The sequence below is a fragment of the Sorghum bicolor genome, chromosome 9 (assembly GCF_000003195.3).
Source record: "Sorghum bicolor cultivar BTx623 chromosome 9, Sorghum_bicolor_NCBIv3, whole genome shotgun sequence".
In the NCBI taxonomy this organism is placed as follows: domain Eukaryota; kingdom Viridiplantae; phylum Streptophyta; class Magnoliopsida; order Poales; family Poaceae; genus Sorghum; species Sorghum bicolor.
In genome coordinates this window covers 50,969,386-50,993,387 of record NC_012878.2, presented here as the reverse complement: position 1 = coordinate 50,993,387, position 24,002 = coordinate 50,969,386, and the positions used below count along the sequence as shown (strand labels likewise).

Below are 24,002 nucleotides of genomic sequence, written 5' to 3'. Positions count from 1 at the left end.
TGAGTCAGACTGAGGCGTTGAAGGTTGAACAGCAGCGCCGTCACTGGAAGCGAAATCCCCCGCGCCGAGCCGCCGATGGCGTCCGAATCCTCACCGCCGCCGGCGGAGGCGCCACCGCCGGTTCCGGGAAACAAGCTGGCGGTATTCTGGCACGAGGGCATGCTGGCCCACGACGCCGGCCGCGGCGTGTTCGACTCGGGCCGCGATCCGGGATTCCTGGATGTGCTCGACCAGCACCCGGAGAACGCCGACCGCGTCCGCAACATGGTCTCCATCCTCCGCCGCGGGCCCATCGCGCACTTCCTCTCCTGGCACTCGGGCCGCCCCGCCCACGCCTCCGAGCTTCGCTCCTTCCACTCCTCAGGTCAAACCCCAAAGCCGAAATCCCCTCACAGACTTTCTTGTATTCCCTCCACGTTGATAAAAGAAGTCGTTTTGTATAAGGTTTAGGTCAAACATGAGGTAATTGTTGAGTTTGGAAATGTGAAAACCATATGAATAACTTTGTCTTGAAATGTGCTTTCATAAAAATACACATATATCACTTTCCAATAAATATTTTTATAAAAGTAAGAAATGGAAGTTATGCTTTGGAGATTGTGTCGTTGTCCAAAACAACTTCATTTACCAACCTGGAGCAAGTAGCTCTCACTACCTGATCATCATATTCTGGAATCTTAGGTTCACCAAATTCAAATTGTCTCTTTTTGTGGTGTTTGCATTGTATTGTGGAGTATATTTGTAAACGCTGAGCAAAATTCAGTTACCTTCACGGTGCTAAAATCTTCTTGTGGTTGGTTTGCAGAATACATAGAGGAGCTTGTGCAGGCGAACGCCACCGGAGCCAAGAAGCTCTGCGAGGGCACATTCTTGAACCCGGGCTCCTGGGGCGCGGTGCTTCTAGCGGCCGGAACCACGCTCTCTGCTGTGAAGCACATACTAGATGGGCACGGGAACCTGGCCTACGCGTTGGTTCGGCCCCCTGGCCACCACGCGCAGCCCGGCCATGCAGATGGTTACTGCTTTCTGAACAATGCCGGACTTGCTGTGCAGCTGGCTCTGGATTCCGGGCGTGCAAAGGTTGCTGTTGTGGATATTGATGTACACTACGGGAATGGTACTGCAGAGGGCTTCTATCGCACAGACAATGTGTTGACAATGTCTCTTCACATGAGGCATGGTTCTTGGGGGCCATCGCATCCGCAAAGTGGCTCCGTCGATGAGATTGGTGAAGGCAAGGGGCTTGGGTACAATCTCAATATACCTTTGCCTAATGGAAGTGGAGATGCTGGGTATGAATATGCGATGAACGAGTTGGTTGTTCCAGCGATTGATAAGTTTCAGCCTCAGCTTTTAGTTTTGGTGATTGGCCAAGATTCTAGTGCGGTAAGTTTAGTTCACACACTTGTTTTCCACTTTTCCTTGCTACATTACATGTTGCTTCCATTAATCTAGTTAGAATTCCATGTATTTGTGCGGTCAATCCATTGCTTCATGAGCCAATTTTGCTAAGTAAAGATTACATTAGCAGTTAGTGGATGTGGCTGACGTTGACAAATAATGAGAATAGTTGACTCTATTTAACTGGTGCTTTATTGTGATGCTTAAAATCCATGGACCAAATAGCCAATAGGTCATATTTCTAGGTGTTACCTTGGTCCCAGATGTACTTTTGGTGATTTTGATTTGTCAAGTGCAACCTGTTGTAGGATAAGGTGCACTTTAGCAACTAAAAATGATTCCCATACAAGAACCATGATAAGATTGCTGTAAACATGATGAACATTTAATCAGCGGATCAGGACAGATTTTATGCTACTCACAAAGTCATAAGCAAACATCATTTTTACTTGGCACAATAACCAGGTGAATATAACTGGAAAAGAGGCTACAGGAATTATCCTCTAATGATTCTCTCAGTACGGGTTACCAAACAATGATCATCCAAGGCCTAAAAGGCTTTTAGGATCCTTGACTAAGCACAGTAGAATCCATTTCCAGAATTTAGCTCAACTAGTTCACAGTTGATCAATTACACACAATTATCATGAAGTATACAGATCACGTTGCAATGAGAAAGTGCTCAATGGAGATAATGTGACAACATAAACGATCAATGAACAAATTTTTTCATGAGTAAACCAGCCTTTACTAGATTCTTAAATATACATGAATGTCACTGAACCCATATTGATCATCGAGCATCACATTCGAACCCATAGCTGCAATTCAGCCTTTAACCAATAATAAGCGCTTGTTCTGAGGGAAAAAAAAGGCTAAAAAAGAAAGTAGCATTAGATATTGCACATATAACAACAGATAGCTGAGTGCAACACACTTACATAGTCCTTGTAGTTGAAGGCTTGAAGCAGGACAGAGAGGCAAAGCACACTTGTGCCTGTCCCAGAAAATTATTCGCCCCCTCTATGCCGAGGTAGCAAGGCGTTGTCTTCGGAGATATGGTGCTGCTGTGCCAACTGCTGGGCACTCTGCAACTGCCCCCTGAGTAGTAGATCGCTGCTATTCAGAGGGCCCCAAACTAAAGTCATAAACAACTGCAGTCTAGATAGGACAGGCTCAAATTTGGCTAGGTTATGTTTACATGATAGAGAACATTGCTGCTTCATTCGCTCCCTGGCAAATTTTATCAAAGTTGTTCATAATGTCCTATTCTCTTTTCTTCCTTTCCCTGAGACCAACTATGAAAGAAAGAAAGAAAACTAGTGCAAGCTTGATTGGCTCTGCCGAGACCACCACCTGCACTTGTGGATCCAAGTTTTGTAAAGTATATTTCTTGGGTCAATGTCTGGGAGCAACCTGTATGCATCCTCATCATTAACTTCGGGCAATCGCACTTCCACACGTGACTCATATGTGATCACAAGGAGAGAGCTGAACAGGCTGCCAGTCTGAGTTATTATGTAAACGATTCTTTTAGGGTTATTTACTCTTATAAGAAGTTAGTAAGATTCTCTGTTTGAGTTTTATATGATTATTAATCTGACTCAAGTGAATACATGTTAAAAATTTCCACATAACCCAAACCCACATTTGGTTTTGATATAGTATATCCTAGTGAATCCAAACATTATCTTTAGATTTTAGTAGTTATGACATTGAATTTCTTTTGTCATGTGATGCTGCTTGAGCACACCTAAGTTCACATTTTCCTCGTCTTTCTTTACTGTTCATCAAAATTCTGTTGGTTGGTGATAATTGCAAACGTTTTTAGAAAGAGAATTTTTCTTAGAGACACTATGGCACCTGCTAGACAAACAATAATTACATTATGTTTTGACTTATGCAGTTTGATCCCAATGGAAGACAGTGCTTGACCATGGAAGGCTACAGGAAAATTGGACAAATAATGAGGAGCCTGGCTAATCGACATAGCAACGGGCAAATATTGGTTGTCCAGGAAGGGGGTTACCACATCACTTATTCAGCATACTGTCTGCATGCTACACTGGAAGGAGTTTTGGATCTGGAAGCCCCGCTCCTTGATGACCCGATCGCTTACTACCCCGAGGATGAGGAGTACACTATGAAAGTTGTCGACATGGTAAGGAGTTGCTGGAAGGAATCGGTTCCTTTCCTGAAGGACATTTAGAGGAAATCATGTTTTAGACGCCCCGATTGAATTAGGAAGATCACACGTTGGAGTACGTTTTTAGGCCTTGTATTTAAGATTCCCTGGTCACAAACAATATTGCACAGGATAGGTTAAGAACATTGTTTGCTGCTGCTGTTGAGTTTCTGAAAATCAGGATCTCGTCAGCCTATTTTGGATAAACAGCTGATCTTTTCCCTGAGGTGCTCTTGGTGGCAGTAGAAGTTAAACCTTGATTGGCTAGTGTCCAAGCAAAACGGTCGATGCTTGCCCGCTACCAGAACTGGAATGTGCTTTTCCATCTGATGGTCGAAATTGCAGCATGCCGGGCCAGTCAATTCCAGTGCATGAATGAAGCATATATCCGCTGGAAGGAAAAGCTCAATGTTGATGCCAAAAGCGGAAATGACCTGGAGGAAGGAACGGGCCTCCTTGTTTGGCTGCTGGCCAACGTCTTCCTCGCCGTATTGCATCAGATTCTTGCATATACTTGCTGCACTTTCTACGTTACCAAGGTTTTGCAGCAATCATATGCCGTAGTCAATCGTATATCTTCAAGCTTTCCCGGTGTTTTGTAGTGAATTCTTGTGGTTAGGCATGTGCGAACCTATTGTTGGGCGTGAGTAGGTACTAGTACTAGATACCGCTGCTGTTCTTTTGGTTTGGAGGTGCACACGACCTGTTTTTTTTTTTTTTGTTAATGTACAAGCTTGCAGCGCAATCTGGGTGGCCACCTCTTCCTTCGCTGATCGCTGCTGGTTTGAAAAATCATAGCTAAAAATACTATTTATTGATTTATTGTGAGAGAAAAATAATGTTGGTTAATAAAAAAATATGCCCGACAAGACAACCAATGGGCTTTACCTTGCGCCCGGCGTGCTTCTTCTCGGTTACCTTGCGCCGTGCCGATGCCGATGTGGCGCACATTCGGTGCGGTGCGGGGATCCGGAGTCGTTTTACTGCTCGTCATGGGGTTCAGAACCCTCGAACGAGACGCGTTTTTGCCGCGGGATCGTGCCTGCCGACAACGCTTGCGACCATCCATCAATCAGCGCTGCTGTTGAGGCCTTGTTCAGTTCATCCCGAAATCCAAAAAGTTTTCAAGATTCTCTATCACATCGAATCTTGCGGCACATGCATGAAGCATTAAATATAGACGAAAACAAAAATTAATCATACAGTTTGACTGTAAATTACGAGACGAATCTTTTAACTCTAGTTAGTCTATGATTGGACAATATTTACCACAAACAAACGAAAGTGCTACAGTTCCGAAAACTTTTCAGTTTTCGAAACTAAACAAGGCCTCAGTTGTACTTCCTCTTAGTCGAGAAACCTTCGTCCTCAAGTCTTCGGCCTTGTATAGTTCACTCTGAAAACCAAAAAGTTTTCAAAATTCTCCGTCACATCGAATCTTGTAGCACATGCATTAAACATTAAATATAAACGAAAACAAAAACTAATTACACAATTTAGCTGTAAATCACAAGACGAATCTTTTGATCCTAGTTAGTCCATGATTGAATAATATTTGTCACAAACAAACGAAAGTGCTACAGTACCGAAAACTTTTCGCTTTTCGCAACTAAACAAGGCTTTCGGCATGTTCCCCATTCAACAAGATCCGTGTAATCATTAAGCAACGAGGGCCTGGTTTAGTTTACCCCCGAAAATCAAAAAGTTTTCAAGATTCTCCGTCACATCGAATCTTTCAACACATGCATGAAACATTAAATATAGACGAAAATAAAAACTAATTGCACATTTTACCTGTAAATCGCGAGATGAATTTTTTGATCCTAGTTAATCTATAATTGGACAATATTTGCCACAAACAAACGAAAGTGCTACAGTACCGAAATCCGAAAACTTTTCGAAACTAAACAAGGCCGAGTATCGTTTTTATTGTTGCAAAATTGTCATTTTGTTTCGGCGAGAATGCTACTCAAACGAGAGTACCAACAGTATTTTTGCAATTTTCTAGTAGCAAATTCACCGAGGCCTTGTTTAGTTCCGAAAAATTTTGGAAAATTGACACTGTAGCATTTTTGTTTGTATTTGACAAATATTGTCCAATTATAGACTAACTAGGCTCAAAAGATTCGTCTCGTCAATTCCGACCAAACTGTGCAATTAGTTTTTATTTTCGTCTATATTTAATACTCCATGCATGCGTCTAAAGATTTTGATGTGACGGAAAATGTGAAAAATTTTGCAAACTTTTCTGGGAACTAAACAAGGCCTGAGACATTGCTTTTTGTGCACTTTCGTCAGTTGTCAAGCGAACCAAGGCCTTGTTTCTAAAATATTTTGCAAAATAGACACTGTAGCTCTTTCGTTTGTATTTGACAAATATTATCCAATAATGGACTAACTAGGCTCAAAAGATTTGTCTCATCAATTCCGACCAAACTGTGTAATTAGTTTTTATTTTTCTTTATATTTCGTACTTCATGCATGTGTCTAAAGATTCGGTGTGATGGGGAATCTGAAAAATTTTGAAAATTTTTTTTGAACTAAACAAGGCCCAAAATCATCCTTTTGACAGCCAGCAACGGTTACGGGCGTGACGCCCGCGTGAGATCAGCGTCTCGTGCATCCTACGGCCCACCGGCTTTCCCCATTTTGTCCTTCCGTTACTCAAACGCGCAAGCCACCTCCTCTTCGCTTCCGTCCCTCTCCTCTTCTCTTCTCTTCTCTCTCCCTCCTCCGCCGCTTCTGTTCCCGGCTCAAATCGACTCATCGACCGCGCCCGCCGGCAGGCTCCCCCCGTCGCCATGGGTCTCCTCTCAAACAGGTCACCCCTCGGATTCATTCCTCCTCTGGTATTTGTTCCTAGACTCATCATCCGTATTGGCCAGTCTGATGTCTGCAGTGCATGCGCGGTTATTTTCTCCCCCTTCTTTTGTGAGAACTTTTTTTCCCTTGTGTTGTTGGGATAGGATTGGGAAGGAGAGCCTCAAGGCGGGAGATCACATCTACTCCTGGAGGGCCGCGTGGGTCTACGCGCATCACGGTGAGGTGATTCGTATTGTATTGTATTGCTCATATTATGCTTATTACTCCGTTGTATTTAAGCTTTGATTGGATGATTGGATGGCATTAATTTGCCGAGGTTTTGGACTCGTGTATTTGCGAAATGGGGACTTGGCTTACATGTTATATGCACCACTCTCACGCTATTCGATGATGTCTAATCTACTTCATGCCGTGCGTGTAGATCTCATCACCGCATGTTTTGGGTTTAGCAGGGAGGGGATTTCTCTGAACTGATTGGCCCTGAAAATGTTTTTAGGCTAGAGGTCTGAGGTCTCGTTGGCTGCCTGGGGCTTGGATTGATTATCTAGATATCTTGAACACCAGCACCGTTTGGTGAGCATATCTACGGACCCTTTGTTTGTGCATCAAATCAGCATGGTTGATCTCTAGATGCTCTCCATGGTCTGCTGTACCGTTCTTCGAAGTTTGAGGTCCAAACTCAATAGGAGTTTTATGTCAGACCAAACAAAACAGACAAGTCCCATTTGAACTAGATAGACCCCCCTAATCTTGTGGAAATTGAATCGAACCAGGTGAAATTCTTGCCTTCAAAGGAGGTCCTACCTTAAAGCAATGCAATTACATGGTAAATAATTGCACGCTAAACAATAGATTGATTATCCATGGAATACATAGATACATACATAGGCAAGGATCATCTAGGTTAGGTTTATAGGAGTATTACCACCGTTGGATATCCTTGCCTATGGTTAGAAACCAATCTATAGAAACCATACCCGGTCAATAAGGCCTAGCCGGTTACCTGTCTAACACTACTGCCTACGTTCCCTCTTTTTCCCTCTTATTTTTATTTATCATTTCCCAAAAGTTTCTGTTTCTTGTCGCTCTCAAGCTCTAACAGCTAAGAAAATTTAAATTGTAAATTTTAGGTGAGTGGGGTAGCTTCGAAAGTTCACTGTAAAAGAAGATATTTACAGCCTTTTATGTTTCTCAAACTAAAAGTTTGTGAATATGTACACAAAACAGTGCATTGTGATTTGGAACTGGACATACCGGATTGGCTTGGTAATAAATGGTTATAATGGCTCTGGAGACACTTTCATTAGTGTAAAGTTGAGATCATTTAAGTCCTTCCTTCAAACTGCACCATATGAGATACATATGTGGACAGTTTGTTGGCAATCAAATTACTTGTCTTTTTCCGCGAATTGGCAGGATAGATGATTATGTTGAGAAAGAATATATGATCTGGTTACATTTGATATAAAAAAAGATGGACCACATATAAAAGACCACACTCTACAAACTGAAGGTACAAAAACTGCCCGGGAGGAATGAAATTATGTTTAGTGTTTTGCCGTATGCATAGGTGTTTTTGGGTTTACTTAATCACTTTTTGACAGCGGCTACATGGAAAAAGTGAAATTGTTATTGCAGATTGTATATCTTTGGGTAACCTTATAGGAAACATTGTAGGCATTTTGTTGGGGGAATTTTCTTATGTATGAATGTTCACCTTACCTGTTATATGCCACTTCCACTCATTGTGTTACTGACACGGTGATCCAAACAGCCTGAACCTACCTTGTGATGCATTGAGGAATTTTTCAATGCACACAATCCTATGCAATTTTAGGTGTCATTCAAAGTAAATTTCTGTAAACATACATTTCTCACAGGAATATATATGGGTGATGATAAGGTGATCCATTTTACAAGAGGAAGTGGCCAGGAGGTTGGAACAGGAACTGTCGTTGATATTCTTCTTGTGAGTTCTGCCCCAAAACGAAGCAACACGCCTTGCCCGGTATGCACCAACGAAACCAGTGATACCAGCACAGAGACAAACGGCGTGGTATCCTCTTGCCTCAGCTGCTTCCTAGCTGGGGGTGCTCTTTACCGTTTTGAGTATGCAGTCAACCCAGCGCTCTTCCTTGCCAAAGCGCGAGGAGGAACGTGCACTCTCGCGTGCTCTGATCCTGACGATACGGTGATTCGCCGTGCGAAGTACTTGCTGAACAATGGTTTCAGGTGCTACAATCTGTTCAAGAGCAACTGCGAGGACTTTGCGATATACTGCAAGACTGGCCTTCTTGTGGCTGAGCGCGGTGTTGTTGGGCAGAGCGGGCAGGCTATCTCCATCATCGGTGGACCTCTCGCCGCAGTGGTCTCAACCCCGTTCCGCTTGGTTACCACAAATATCTATGGAATGGCAGTGATGGCCGTCGGGGTGTACTGTGCAAGCAGGTATGCAGCTGATATTGGCAATCGCCGTGACGTGGTGAAAGTGGAAGTCGAGGACCTGACGGCCGGACTGGCCAGTGGCAGGATACGTGCTGTGGAGAACATCGCCCAGCTGATGGCTCCGGCAGCAGAAAGCCCGGCCACGGCCACGGCCACACTGGCTGCTTAAAATGTAACATTGTTGTGACATCTCGAGGGACGAGGGATGTGCGTCACAGCGTCAGTCAACATGTTTAGGTTTACAATTGTGTTGGTTCATTGTGTTCAGAATCCGCTTAAACTCTGAGTTCATTGTGTTCAGAATCTGCTTAAACTGTGTTGAAGTGAGCTTTCCATTCGGCAATGTCTGTACGAAGCTCGATCGTGTATGTCTTGTAAGTGTTGTATTTCAAAGATAAAAATGTGACTGTTGTGCGTCTTGTGCTGGTATTATTATCGAACTTGACGTCTAAAGAAACTTGGTTGTTTACACTATGTATGACAGCTTCAGAAAGGTCATTCTCCGCCGTCAGTGATTTAGATCTGTATCATAAGGACCTGACCACCTGAAGCACTCTCATCCGATGGTAGATGAAACTTGTGTACCTATGTCAAACTTCTGTTAAGATGTGAGTTGCTGAGCATGTTACAGTAGGAAAAAAAAAGGCACTTTAGAGTTTCCTGGATCATGGGACATGGGCCAGTTAACCTCATATCAACAGGTGAAGGTATATTTTATAGCTCCTGTTTTATAAGACTGAAAAAATGTCTGATATAATTCAACTTATAGTTCTTCAATTTGGTTAACTATGTCTTCGAAAACAGGTTTCTGCTATCGAGTCCTTATATTTAAGTAAGAATGCTCAACTCTAGATAACCCATTTGGGGGGAAAAGACAACCATAGATATTAAGAATTAATAAACATGTGCTGATTCTATGAAGTGAATTCAATTTCTCTACCTGTATCAGCTAGAATTGGGTGACTCGTAAGAATTGGTGATGGAAAATAGTGAGCAGAGGCATGTCGCGTCGACAGCAGGGTTAGGTGCAGCAAGCATGGGTGAAAACATATAATTGCATCAAAATATTATTTTCATTTAACTAAAGAATGTAGAGGCGGCTATTATTGTCACCCATCTCTAGAAAGTCTATTTTTTAGGTAGTTGGGCATCCACCTTTATAAATCGCCGATTTTTTTCGAAAGACACCAAAAGATTTTGGCTAGATTTTTATTAGACGGGTAAATAAAAAGAAAAAAATTACAGCATTACAAAGTGGAAAACTAGAGATGGCTGTGATATTCGCCTCAATAGAGGCATGCCAACCGCTTCTAAAGTTAATTAAAATCTATTCATATTTTGAAACAGATGACGTAACTTGCTTCTTTACATGCCCGTGCTGCTCGAAGATCGGCACACAACTTAACTAAACATAGAGGCGCATCCTTTATTTCTGCGTGTTCTTCTTCTATTTTTCTAACTTACGCGCCCAAAGTTCCATGCCATTTCCCCGCTGGAGCCTTCGAGGGACCTCAACCGGCACCGCGTGCAGCCGGAATGGAATTGTTTAGCCCCAAAAATCAAAAACTTTTTAAGATTTCTCGTCATATCGAATCTTACGGTACATACATATAGCATTAAATATAATTAAAAATAAAAATTAATTATATAGTTTGCTTGTAAATCACGAGAGGAATCTTTTGAATCTATTTAGTCTATAATTAGATAATATTTACCACAAATAAACGAAAGTGCTATAGTGACCGAAAATTTTTTCATTTCGGCAACTAAACAAGGCCGCTGATGCTGATCGGTTTCCACTCCTACGCAATTTCGCTGCTGTTTGCATGTGCTCCTGCACCCGCTTGCTTGTGTTTGGGCTCGATTGTGACCTCCTCGGATTGTTGTCCTGTGTGTGCATGGTGGAGTGGTTGGCTTTGATTTGTCTCATCTATCTATGATGCACATGCACACGCACTAGGTGCAGTGCATCTCGCCAAGTCGCCATGTCTTAGCACCGGAGAAACGATCCAAAAGGATGATGAAAGGCAGTACCTGTGGCGTCATTATATTAATTAATTCACTATTAGAGCTCCTTTGGATGTAAAGGAGAGCAAAACCCAGAGACGGAAAACTCCTCACTAAGAACTAGAATGATAATTAAAACGATATCCCATAGATTATTCACTTAGGAAAAAGTTTAGGATCCTAGAGAGATTGGAGTTTCCAAATTAGACCTTAGTCAATGCAAAAATGAATCGCTAACCAAACGGTGCATTATAACTTCTAAAATTTATATTAACATGCAATGTATTCTACATAATGACTATATTTCGATTTGGCAAGGTTTGTTTAAAAGTAAGCCACGGTTTGAGAAGAAACTCTATAATTAGAATAATTTATGGATACACGTGTCATTCCCTTAAGTCGTCTTAAAATTTATAGAATATAATGTATTACGGGACAAAGCATGTCCTCTATGTAACACGTTACTATAGCAATAAAGGTAAGGTAGGACCGTAGGAGTGATAGCAAACTTGCATTTGGGCATCCCTTTCACTTTTCTAGTCGAAATTGACAGTCTTAGTAGTCATGCCAATCATTTTCATTATTAGCTCAGCACCTTTGTGTTGACCGTAACTAGGCCAGTGAACTAGCAGATTGTTGTTGTAAAAAAAGAAAAGAAATAGTTGTGCTCTGATGGCCTGTCCGCCTGTCCTTCATATGCACGTGACACGTACTGATATCGCTTATTCAGATTTGCGTTAGACAGGATTATTCATCAGTGTCCCATCCTTACTGTAATCTAACTAGATTACTTAGGATTATTGTTGGCCTCACTACTTTTTTTTTCACTTTTTATAGTCTCATGAATTGGATATGTTCGTGCCCTAAAGGCCTATATCCGCTTTCGATCGGCACACCTGAAATGGTACATGGAGAGCTGGGTGAAAGCCGCGATGTAGCATATGCTTGTGTAACTCAAATTTCATGTGATTTCAAGAGCCTTTTGTATACATCCGTAACATTCATGCCCACATCAGGAAATCAAACTCTGTAACTCCCGTTTCCAGCGATCTGATGAGCTTTTGATTGCCATCTTGCGCAAAATTAGTGGCTTCTATTTGCAGTTATAATATGCTTTGCCAAAATTTTGATGTTGATTTGATGGGGCCAAGTAACTTACGCGGTTGCGTGTTTGACCCTTCTTTCTAATGTGGTAAATTACCATACAAATCACCCATATTTATGTGTATATTTATGCAGGAAGGGCTAGCTTAAAGCGCCTACTTTAGTGTCTGGAATTACTGTATGAGCACTCGAACTAATGCCGTGCTCGAACCACACCATGGTCATGATGTCTCCTTCAGCAGGTGTACCACCACGGCACACCCCACACACCATGAACCATGAGCTGCTCAGAGCTGCCGCCACCGGCGACAAGGCGCTCCTAGAGCAGGTGCTCGGTTTGAGCAGCACTACTGACAATGGAGGCGAGCTCGAAGCTACGCACCGAGGCAGCCGGAGCTGCCTGAAAGGCGTCACCTCGGAGGGGAACACGGCGCTCCATATCGCCGCCGGCCGTGGCTACCTGGAGCACGCCCGCATAATGTGCGACCTTGACGAGTCGCTCGTCAAGGCCAGGAACAACATGCGCAACACTCCTCTGATCTGTGCCGCGAGGGCCGGGCACGTCGACGTGGTGTGCTACCTTATCGGGCATGCCCTTGCCGCCCCTGCGACGATGGCGGCGGCGCCGGCGCCGGCGTGGGATTCCGGCGCGTCTAGCGGCGAGGAGTCCATGCTCCGGGCGAGGAACTCGGAGGGCGCGACCGCGATGCATGAAGCCATCAGGAACGGCCATGAGCCGGTCCTGGCGAAGCTCATGGCCGCGGACGGTGGGCTGGCCGCGGTGGTCGATGGGATGGGCTTCTCCCCGTTGTACCTGGCGGCCGCGTTAGGCCGCGCCGACATGGTCGACGTCCTGATCGCAGGCTCTCCGCCTGATGGGGTGAAATCTCCGGCGTACTATGCCGGACCCGATGGACAGACTGCCCTGCACGCTGCGGTCCTTGCCAGTGAAGGTAAGCTGCCAATCTTCCTTGTGCTGTTGTGCATTTCGTGCTAGCTTTTGATTTGATATGGTTCCTCATGATGTGTTGCATTTGCATACAACTGGAACATTTCAAGAAATGAGCAAGTCACTGTGGTGCTGGGAGCCGACGCTGGCGAAGAAGGTGGACAACTCTGGGAACACGGCGCTCCACCATGCGGCGTCGGCTGGGAAGATCGGAGCAGTGAAGCTTCTCCTGCTGGAGGACTCTTCGCTGGCGTACATCCCGGACGTGGACGGACTCTTCCCCGTGCACACCGCCGCGAAGATGGGCAAGGTCGGCATCATCGAGCAGCTCATGGAGACGTGCCCCAACAGCGACGAGCTGCTGGACAACCGAGGCAGGAACGTCCTGCACTGCGCCATCGAGCACAAGAAGGAGAAGGTGGTGCAGCACATGTGCAAGAACCCGCGGTTCGGGAGGATGACGAACGCGCGGGACAGCAGGGGGAACACGCCGCTGCACCTGGCCGTGAAGCACGGCTGCGACAGGATCGCCATGCTGCTGATGCGTGACGTGAAGGTGAACCTGAGCATCATGAACAACGACGGCGCGACGCCGCTGGACCTCGCCATCAACGAGCTCGACCACGGCTACACGAACCCGATGAACCCGGAGGTCCTGATAGCGCAGTGCCTGGTGTGGTGCGGCGCGCACCGCAGCCCCCGCCGCCGGGACGAGTGCCTGAACAAGCGCACCGGGGTCGGGTGCTCGGAGAAGGAGCTCAGCAAGTACACCAACCTGACGCAGAACCGCGCCATCGGGTCGGTCCTCATCGCGACGGTGACGTTCGCGGCGCCCTTCACCATGCCCGGGACTGCCGCCGACGCCGCGGAGAGGCCGGCGTTCTGGGCGTTCGTCCTCTCCGACGCGCTGGCGTTCATGTGCTCCACGGTGGCGACGTGCCTGCTCATGTACGCGGGGCTCACCACCGTGCACCCGAGGCACCGCAGCCGCTACCACGTCTGGTCATCCAACCTGCTCCACGTTGGCATCCTGCTCGTCATCGCCACCTTCGCCGTCGGCGTGCACCTGGCGCTCAGCCCACCGGGGACCGGGATCCCCGGCGGGAACCTGAACGCCGCCGTGTGCGCCATGGCGTGCGTGTCCGTGGTCTTCGCGCACCCGGGCACCTGGTGGCCCATGGTGCTCGCCAAGCCGATATGGGCGCGGCTCGGGCTGAAGGGGCTCCTCGGCGTGCTGCTGGGACCGCGGCCGATCCCCTGCCAGAAGCTGCTACTCTCGCGCACGCCGTGGCTCAACCTCTTCAAGATGGTGGCGACGCTACTCATCCTCGCATTGATCCTCGTCACGTTTCTGTTGGACATGTCCTACCTGCGGCCACCTGCTGCTCAGCACCGCTTCTCTCCAAATCTTCTCGTGCAACCTCAGCTCCAGTTTTGCTCGTACCCGACATGACCTGACAGTAGTTGAAGACGACCACTACCGGAACACTGAACACTGAACAGAGTATGGCTCCGGCGTCCGGCCAACTCGTGCTTCAGAATTCAGTCTGTTTGAAGCTAGCCAACCATCAAAACAAAGAGAGCTGTGTACTGTGTACAGGCGTTTGTGATTGATAGGATAGTTACATTAATAATTAAGCAGGAGAAGCACTGAAGCAGCTCCTCACATCTTTAAAAACAATACTACTACACAACACATATCTTTTCTACAACTGGCACCGATTTATTATAGAGGCACCGTTCACATACGAAACCACATATATAACTAGAACATGAACACTGTAACTACACCACACCTGAAATTAATTTTAATGGACAAATCCGCTAAGAAAGTAAGAAAGTTGTCCTTATAAATATATCCATTTTCGAGATGATTATTTTAAAAGAGCTGCCCCATCAAATGAGATGTTCAAGGTTGGATTTGTTAAGAGAACCAGCCCTAAAAAATCAGATGTTTCTAGGGACAGTTGTGTTAATAGAAGCGTTCCTAAAAAAAATGTATAGGGCTGGTCGTCTTAGTGAACCAACCCTGAAAAATTATTCCCTTTAAAAGCTTTCTTCTTCCTCACAACAACTCTACATACACTCCATTGAACTTGGAAGCTCACTTGGAGACGAAAATGTTGCAAAAATAGAGGGGGAAGATTTTGCACTTTGAAACTTTGAATGAGTTGGCTTTTAAGTAAGATTATGTCATCTAAATGTCTTCTTAGAGGACTACTTATATATTTTTTTTCTTAATTATGGTCTCCATCTTGCTAATAATTTTGGCCGAATTTTTTTCCCAACTTTTGCATGGAGTAGGCGGACCTCAATATCTAGTTATTTTGTTTAGATTTTGGACCTAGGACTCGATATACTAGTGCTACTACTATGGGCTGCTGACCATCATCAAAAGAAAAAACTCTACATTACATTCTTCAACTTTTGCAAAAGTCTGTGTTTAGGGCCTATTTGGCAGGGCTCTTCTCCGGTTCCAGCTCTGACTTCTTCAGAGGAGCCCTGCCAAACGTTTTTTCTAGAGAAGTCGTTTTTATGTAAAAACCAGAGGAGCTGGAGCCGTTTTGGCGAAGCTACAAATTACGGCTTCTTCAAAACGGCTCTGGCTCCTCTAGAGGAGTCCCTCGTGAGGAGCTGTACCAAACAACCCCTTACCCCCTGAACTCTAAAACCGGGTAAACTACTACTATGATTTTTCTGGAGTCCAATAAAATTAGATTTATTTTATTTTATGATTTTTTCTGTGATTTATAATGATTTTTTAAAGATTCAGTCAAAATAAATAGAAAAAAAAAACAAGACCGCTTATAATAGGTTTGGAAGGTAAAACGAATGGTTTTAATGTTTAGAAAAAAACAGACTTTCGGAAAAATTAAAAAGGTAATATGAATTTTTTCTCACCAAACGGAAGAGGGACTAAGGGTCTTTCAGAACTGAATCCTCTGCAATCAGGCCCATCTATTAGTGAGCCAGCTGAGGATTTCATCGCAGGCCTTCCATCCCGTGCTTTTGCCTTTGCGGAGAGCAGTGGAGGCAAAGGTACGGTGTCTTACGGGTGCAAGCTGCGTTGGTGCATGGCCTATAAAGTTTTAATTTTTCTTCTACACAAAGACCATATATCTCCCTCCTTTTGCTAGTTTTTGTCAACATTTTACTTTCGCAATACGTAACACATTTGATTTTTTTTTTTGTAGAAATGGGGATGCTGATATCTTGGGCCATGAGTAAAACATTTAGTGGAGACAAATGGAGAGAGCACTAGCGTTTCTTGGGCCATGGGTCAAATATACCCCCTCCGTTACCCCCTCGATCAGAGGAAGCCCATGTGATGGTTTGCTTGCGGCCCTCCAGTGTTTATACTGTAAGTCACAGGCATATATCTTAATGTTTCAGCACACAACTCTACAACGGTAAAAGCAACACTGTATGATTTTGGTGGCTTAAGCACTCAAGGCACAAAAGGTTTATTATTGTTCTTACAATGGTAGAGAGAGAGAGAGAGAGAGAGAGAGAGAGAGAAATGAGCGCTATGCTAATGATCTAGGGCTCGGTTGTTCGATTGCCCGGTTCCCCTTTGATCATTATCTTCAGGAGTTCAGGAGCACATGCCTAGCATTATATATATAGGAGGGAAGTGGGCGTACAAGGAGGCATGGTTTTGGGGAGTTTCATGTCCTAATCTTGGGTTAGTAGTGGCATCCGGCGCAATCCCTCGTCCCTGATCCTAGTCCACAATCTTGAACCATCCCTAACATCTTCTGTTAGAGGGAAGTACTTGCCGTTCGGTCACCCATCCGGGGATTTTTTTAGGCCAAGCACGCTTAACTTTAGAGTTTTTTTGAGATGATCTTCCGAAAAAGAAGTTGCAACTTATTGGTATGAGTATCCTATTAATCCTATTAAGCCCTGGACCGAGATATTACACACCCTGGCGATGGTTGTGCGCTCATCCTAGTCGTGATGCATCATGCCCCGGTGTGACCCTGGGCAAGAAGTGGTCAAAGGCTTGCTAGAGCGAGAGAACAGAGCCTTAGCATGATCTTACGTTCTGTGGCTCTGCCCACGTGTTAGGTTCAGGACTCCTAATAGATTTCGAGGGAATATTCCTCACTGCCGGTAGGGGACAGGAAGTTGAGCCAAGCAACACAAGGGCGCTCACACCTATCCTTGGTTGATTGTGGCCTTCCAAGGTTGGGAACTTAGGTGGGCTAGGCCAAGCCCCGGGGCGTGGTTGACTTGGACATGGGTTTGCCCTCCTAACCTAAGGCCTTTTCCCTGAATTAGGAGCGCACATGATGGGTGTAGCCCCCCGAGTCTCTAGCTGACTAGGAGAATCAGTCAAGAGTTAATCATACTATTATGATGCGAATCCGAGAGTTCTGGTAACCCTACTGTTAGGTATTCAACTGGCATGTTTGAGGGCCTTAATGTAGTTGCTCTAAAAGATCCACCCAACTGTATCATAACAAATAACACAAAAAAACCCTAAACTAATTAAATTACATACATATGACATTCTAAAATTATCAAAAAAAATTCTATCACCCTTCTAAATTACCCACTTGTCATTATTTATGTAAAAAAATCCAACTCAGTGTATGCATTCATGTTTCACTGTGCAGACCGTATACATTTATTTTTGCGAAACTAAGGCCTTGTTTAGATGTAAAATCTTTTTGAATTTTGACATTGTAGCACTTTCGTTTGTATTTGACAAACATTGTCCAATTATGGACTAACTAGACTGAAAAGATTCATCTCGTGATTTACAGGTAAACTAATGTTCCACACATGTGCCGTAACATTCAATGTGATGGAGAATCTTGTAAACTTTTGGATTTTAGATATGTAAACAGACCCTAAAATCCAGATAAATTGACGAAGGTTTCAACTAAACACATGTTAAATATACATAAGGTTCTCTTGATGAATTTGCAAATTTGCTACTGGTTTTCAGTTTGTCTTTTTGCAACAGTTCCACCCGAATTAAGTTCGTAGACATGCTTGCAAATTTCTAGTGGCAAGTTTTTGGTAATAAGAGGTGGCAATTTTGCAGTTTTTTCATTTTTTTCTTTGACTATAGGTTCCATAAATCTACCAAGATTGGTCACATGGACATAGCATCGTCGAATTTATTACGGATAATAGTATCATAATAGAGTAATTTAATGGTTTTTGTTATAATTTTTCATCAAAAGAGAGTTAATCAGATCAAATGTGTATACTGGATACCATGTCCCTGCAAAATATCTTACATCTGCGACACAGAGAAAGTGTCTTTTCGCAACAAAATAAAAGGAACAGAAAAAGTGTCAAAACAAAGTGTCGAATTTTTATTACATTCTTTCTATATCTCACATGTATTCCCGTTGATCCCTTCATAATCCATGATCTGGACATGCTGTATATATATGGTCTATATAAATTACTCCTGAACATGATCACAACCAGGAAAAATAAAAGAGTGCATTAAAAACAATCACAAGCACGGTGAAAATCAACAGGGTGGAGTTAAAAATCACGGCCTGCACAGAGCTGCTTCCAGCCCTTGACAAGCCAGCGCACTGCTCCAGACGTCCTCGTCGCCGGCGAAGCCGTCCTGAAGGCTCATGGCGTCCTCGGGTAGCGGATCGAACGGCTCGTACTTGGTCCCAAGATGCCACGTCGACGGTAGGACCAGATCCCCGCCGTCCGGTGGCAAACCCAGCGAGTCGTAGCAGCGCGGGTCCACGCTGAGCGCCCCAATTAGCGCCTCCGCCGCACACGCACACGCGTCGTCGGCGGGGCGCTGTGGCGGGGCGGCGCTTGGCTCCGCGCTCGCCGTCGTCGCGGACAGCTCGCCAAACCCGCCGTGATCTTGCGTCGTGAACGGCTGATGCTGGTCCCGCGGTGGGACGACGACGGGGCTCACGTCGCCCGACGTCGACGACCCGCTCAAGGTGTCGAGCGATTCCGGCACGACGGCGGCGGCGCACGGCTCGGCCGCAGCCGCAGGCTGATGGTTCAAGAACTTGGCGTACAGCAGCGCCAGGTCGATCGTGGATCCCTCGGGCGCCACGACGGCCGGAATTTCGGCTGCGTCGTCGTCCGTCGGCTGGCACAGGCCGACTGGGCTGCCGATCATGCCTTCCAGTAGCAAGTCCGGCCGCAGCGTGGCGGGGGACGACGACGACGACCGGTTCGCCAACGCCGACGCGCCACCGCTGGCCGCCGCCACGGCAGCGTCGACGGCCACGGCTCGCACCACCGGCTTTCCCCGGCGGTTCTTCCGGCACCCGCCGCCGACGGGCACGTTGCGGAGGGAGCCGCCCTTGGTCCAGTACCGGCGGCAGCCCTTGCAGAAGTAGCGGGGCTGGCTGAGGCTGTAGTTGTTGTAGTAGCAGAACTTGGTGTTGGGGGAGTCGCAGCGCGGGCAGCTGGGCGCCACCTCGACGACGTTGGGGCGGTACCGCCGGTGGTCGAGCAGCACCGCCGCCCGCCGCCCCGGCGCGTACGGCAGCATGTTCTCGCAGTGAGAGGACAGCATCCGTGTAACGACGGCGGTGTTGCGGTGGTGCGGCGAGAGGGTGAGGTTGGAGCTCTCAAGCAGCAGGTGGTGCGACGAGGAGGAGAGCTTCATTTGTCAGTGGAGATCGAGTGGACGGGCCGTTATATATGTGTGTGGGGGAGACGAGTGGTTTCGTTCCCCTGCTTGTAGTTTCTTCGGTGGGTGTTGCTGCATGTGGGGTGTGGCATGCGATCGAGCTGATCACCACGGATGCGTCCAAGCTGTGGGTTGCAGACATGAGAGTGACCAGCTGCGTGCCTGCGTACGTCGTGAAATGGAAAACTGGCAAATCAAAAGGTACCAGCCCCAACAACCAGTGTTTGTGCAGTCCCTTTTAGCTGCTACAGCGCTACACAGCCTACAGCGATGGTACGTGAGATACATCGATCGCGCGCGTACGTAATGGCGCCATGACGATAACAGCCATGCACGCACGCACAGTGCAGTGTGATCCATTGATGGGGATGCAGAAAAAACTTTCAGGTTAAAAGAGAGCTTGAGCTGGAGTTTTAATTAGCAATTGCAAGATCGGCATCATCAGGTCGCGATAGATCGCAGGGGTTGGGTTTTAATATATCGCGACTTTGGAGGAAGCAAAATTAAACACAGTAGTAACTAGCGCTGCGTGTGCATGATTGGCGATTTGGCGCAAGCTCATGTGAAGGTACTCCAAAACCGAAGCAGGCAACGCCATGGGCACATGGTGCGCGCTGGGCGCTGTCGTCGCTCGCGCGCCGGCGTGAACTTGGCGGCCGTCGATCGAGTACGTCAGCCTAGCGCATGCAGGCCGTCGTCGTCGTGTGGTCCACCAGGTTCGTTCCTCACGTACGTGGCGGCGGTACACGTGGAGGTGACTTCGGGATCGAGCTCGGCCAGGGAAGTAGACGACGACTATTCCTCGGGATCGCCGACGTTTTCTCCTATGGATTGGGTCGCGCCGCGCATCGTCGGCGTCGCGCGCGCGCGAGTTTATTCCGGCCGGCGGAGCGGAGCTCCCCAACATGTGGTGTGATGGGTTGCCTATGATGCACCCCACACGGTTGCGCATCGGGACGCAACGCTTTTAAACTCCAGCAGTCTGGGTCACTCATTGGATCGTCGGCCATGCACACCTACAGATGTGTGCCCGATCTGGGCAATGCAGCAGCAAGCGATGGATCGACCGACGACGTCAGCGTTATGGTACCAACAGTTCAACCCGGCCTCCACTCCAGCTCAACTCGACGCGCGACGTCGTCAGTGATATTTGCTTGTCGTCGAGAGCACGCCTAGCTATTGCCGCAAGCTGCCAATAATTCGTCGGTAATTAACCGGCCCAAAGGCCATAGGCCCTAACGAGTAACGAGAAACGACGTGAACGCGCTAGCAAGCTGGCTGGCTAGGGCGCCCATGCATTGAGAGCGAATAATATTATACAGGGCACTGAGATCATGCATCTCACATGCGTGTGTCCTGTTATGTCCAGTTCGTATTCGTAGAGTCTCATGTCAAGCAAGATCGTCTCGTATTCATACTCCTATAGGTGTACTTAGTATATATGATCACACAAAGCAAGAAGTACACATATATGCCAAGATCATCTATAACGTACGTGTTCATCATGTACGTACAGAGCAAATGCATCAAGGGTATACATACATGACAACATCATTCGATGGATCAATCATGCGCGCGGCCGGTGCCGTCCCGGTCGATAATAATGCGCGCGCGGACGGACCCAGCACCAGCCACCCACCAATGCAAAGAGGTGCTGGACCTCACGCGCGAGAGGAGGACGACGACGACCGAGAGGGACATGCCAATACATCAGCGGCATGCACCACACCATGCATCATCCGTCGAACAAACCAACAAAAACAAACCCCAAGTACGTACGTACGTACGTACGGTACCTGCGCTGCGCATGCAGTGCGCCCGCCACGCACCCGCGCGCGCACAGAGTCAGTCGATCTCGACCGATCCTTTACACCGGCCCGGTCGTAGTGGAGCAGCGCCGCGCGCGGTAGCGGCCAATCAATAGAGAGCGCGGTGAGGCCGGCCGGCCGCATGCCCTGATCCGTCACGGCGCGCGCGGTTGGCGCGTCGTCCGTCCTGCCTCGCCTACTACAGCCGGCCCGCGCACCGGACAGCACGGCGCCACAGCGCGCCCCGGCGGCCCCGCGCGCGCGGCCGGCATGGTCCATGCCATTGACGCGCGCACGTACTGGAAACTGGATGATGCCGCGCGGGCGAGACCTTTGCGTGACTCGCCAACGGCCGTGCCACGCCGCGACGCTTAATTATTTTGAAGCATGCATTGCATGCATGGCCGCCGCTCGGCGTCGTCGATCGTGGCGTGGCGCGTGGTACGGCCGGCCAGCGCTCGCGCCTCTGGCCTTCTGCTGTCTGTCCCCGGCCCCGCGCCGAGAGCTGCGTGTTGCGTCTCCATCGACCACCGGTGGGCGACAGCGACGGCGTGCGTGCATATGGCTACGGATAGGCTAGCTCCGCGGCTGGTGGAAACATCGTCGGGGGGCGCGCGCCGGCGCGGGCTATTAACTTCGGGACAGCGACCGGTGGCAACGGAATCACATGGGGCATGCGGCGAGCTGGTGGATCGGAGTACCTGACTTGGTTCGTCGGGCAGTCGTGGACCGTTCAACCGCGCCGCTGCGCAGTTGGGGTAAGCCAACGACGGCCGGTCCGTGTTGACCCGGCCATGCACGGGACGTTTTCGATGTGGAGTGGATCTAGCCACGCCATGGAGACCCGGCTGTGTAGTCGAGCACGCAGCGGTGCGGTGCAGGGGTTGCGCCACTGCTCAAGCCGTTGCGACGTGGTCCGGGGGGCACCAAAGGTCCAAGGAGCCGTGCTGACGTGGGCCCGATCCGGACGCCGATCCGTTGCCCGAGACCACGTGCATGGTAGTCGGCTATTGGGCTTTGATGTAAAAGAGATGGGCCCTTGCTTGTCCCTCCGACTGTTCAGGCAGTGTGGGCCTGCTGTTGTTCCATCCATTTACGAGACTGTTGTGGCGAGGGTTTCCTACTGTTTTTTTCTGCCGAAAACTCTTTTAGATACGGAATCTTATTTCGGCCTCAGGAGAACATTTGGACTGAGTCAGTACACTATTACGGTTTTGCTTTTTTTTTCTTCTAGATTTTGGGAGCTCACAGAAGACAAAAAAAAAATGGAGGCCAACAAACTAAGCGCTAAACCTATTAGAAGAAAAGTAACCATACCTGGTGAAATTTGGCACTGCTGCAATTTCCAACATTTGACGGGTCTGTTTTCATTCTTTTGTGGGATTGATCATGATCACTTCCATTGAGTATCCCTAATAATAACATGTACACACGAGTATAACACTTGGTACTCACACCGAGGCCATAACCGGCTTCATAGGCAGGGATAGACCATGTCAATTGGCCTAGGACAAATCCAACCCGAGGGGGGTAGCACACCGACTTGTCAGACAAATCATATACAATGCAAGATATACATAGAAACTAACTCCACACTTGTTGTAACTGACTAGGAAACCAACATGTATAACAATCAGGATGGGACTCTTATCTATAACCTTACCTCGGACAATGCAAGGAGCAGTGGCGGATCCAGAAACCATGTACATCGAGGGCTAAATAGTAAGAGAATACTAGAAATCCTATGGCATATAAGTGCCGGGTATGGCTGAACACCTAGATTCTAAACTATTTTGGACTCGAGATGAAAAGATGTTCTTAGCAATTTTGGACCACACCTCGGACTATAGCCCCCCTAGCCCGGGGTGCAGTTCCGCCCCTGCAAGGAGAGGCAAGGATCCCTAATCAGTAACCTAGACATTATTCAATAGATACATAGTTGCAGTCCCCTACTCACAACTAACCCGAGCAAAAAGCGCATAAGCAATAAAAATATCATCATATATTGAATGCAAGGTATGTATATATCTGAACCAGTATAAATCTATATCGTCTCATATACTACCCTACTATGCATGATACACCGATTATTACTAGTCAATGGTAAAAAAACACAAACAAGTCCATACTAGCTATCACTACTGCATAAACTATTTTTTAGAGGTGATAAAATTGGAATCACCTGTCACTGCCCAAGGGTCTCTAGAAATTAAGCATTCCGGCATGCTTGGTATGCTACCGCCCCTAGAAATATTTTTTTAATAAATTAAATTGAAAATAACTTGTATGAATAGCAACAAATTGTTATAATATCAGGTCATTTTCACTAGCTAATAAGCATTACGATCATGTGTCGCATGTCACAAGTCTTGATTTTTCGTGCGAAATACATGTGTGTTTCTTACGATTTTCATCCGTGACCTCTTCTCACATGCACATGAAACAAACCCGAGCGTGTCCCTACCACTACAACATACACTCAACTGTGACTAAGGATGCTATCTTTCTGTATTTTTGGTACATAGTTTTTAATATGTATCTAGACTTATATTATAACAAGATACATAGCAAAATGATTGTACCAAAAAAGTTAAAACAACTAATAATTTAGGACAGAGGGAGTATTAGGTTTTTAGG

General features: G+C 46.9%; 4 protein-coding genes across 4 annotated transcripts; 3 read left to right on the top strand and 1 right to left on the bottom strand.

Annotated features, from left to right (window-relative positions):
• Window positions 1–3,815, top strand: LOC8058527 (histone deacetylase 8). The gene is made up of 3 exons (XM_002441131.2): window positions 1–364; window positions 806–1,386; window positions 3,308–3,815. The coding sequence occupies exons 1-3, from the start codon at window positions 76–78 to the stop codon at window positions 3,608–3,610; spliced, it is 1,173 nt and encodes a 390-aa protein (XP_002441176.1). The 5' UTR covers window positions 1–75; the 3' UTR covers window positions 3,611–3,815.
• Window positions 6,244–9,294, top strand: LOC8058526. The gene is made up of 3 exons (XM_002441130.2): window positions 6,244–6,407; window positions 6,553–6,626; window positions 8,290–9,294. Exons 1-3 carry the CDS (start codon window positions 6,388–6,390, stop codon window positions 9,021–9,023), a joined length of 828 nt encoding a protein of 275 aa, XP_002441175.1. The 5' UTR covers window positions 6,244–6,387; the 3' UTR covers window positions 9,024–9,294.
• Window positions 12,130–14,707, top strand: LOC8072500 (ankyrin repeat-containing protein At5g02620). The gene is made up of 2 exons (XM_002441129.2): window positions 12,130–12,918; window positions 13,025–14,707. The coding sequence occupies exons 1-2, from the start codon at window positions 12,162–12,164 to the stop codon at window positions 14,365–14,367; spliced, it is 2,100 nt and encodes a 699-aa protein (XP_002441174.2). The 5' UTR covers window positions 12,130–12,161; the 3' UTR covers window positions 14,368–14,707.
• LOC8072499 lies at window positions 18,178–19,649 on the bottom strand. Its single transcript, XM_002439827.2, has one exon. It carries the CDS (start codon window positions 19,531–19,533, stop codon window positions 18,433–18,435), a length of 1,101 nt encoding a protein of 366 aa, XP_002439872.1. The 5' UTR covers window positions 19,534–19,649; the 3' UTR covers window positions 18,178–18,432.

Bases quoted from the DNA above. Each gene is read 5' to 3' on its own strand.
- LOC8058526 (XM_002441130.2), top strand. From the start codon at position 6,388: ATGGGTCTCCTCTCAAACAG. The intron at 6,408-6,552 runs GTCACCCCTCGG...TTGTTGGGATAG, and splicing joins ATGGGTCTCCTCTCAAACAG to GATTGGGAAGGAGAGCCTCA. The intron at 6,627-8,289 runs GTGAGGTGATTC...CATTTCTCACAG, and splicing joins GTGGGTCTACGCGCATCACG to GAATATATATGGGTGATGAT.
- LOC8072500 (XM_002441129.2), top strand. From the start codon at position 12,162: ATGCCGTGCTCGAACCACACCATGGTCATGATGTCTCCTTCAGCAGGT. The intron at 12,919-13,024 runs GTAAGCTGCCAA...GAACATTTCAAG, and splicing joins TGCGGTCCTTGCCAGTGAAG to AAATGAGCAAGTCACTGTGG.
- LOC8072499 (XM_002439827.2), bottom strand. From the start codon at position 19,533: ATGAAGCTCTCCTCCTCGTCGCACCACCTGCTGCTTGAGAGCTCCAAC.
- LOC8058527 (XM_002441131.2), top strand. From the start codon at position 76: ATGGCGTCCGAATCCTCACCGCCGCCGGCGGAGGCGCCACCGCCGGTT. The intron at 365-805 runs GTCAAACCCCAA...GTTGGTTTGCAG, and splicing joins TCGCTCCTTCCACTCCTCAG to AATACATAGAGGAGCTTGTG. The intron at 1,387-3,307 runs GTAAGTTTAGTT...TGACTTATGCAG, and splicing joins TTGGCCAAGATTCTAGTGCG to TTTGATCCCAATGGAAGACA.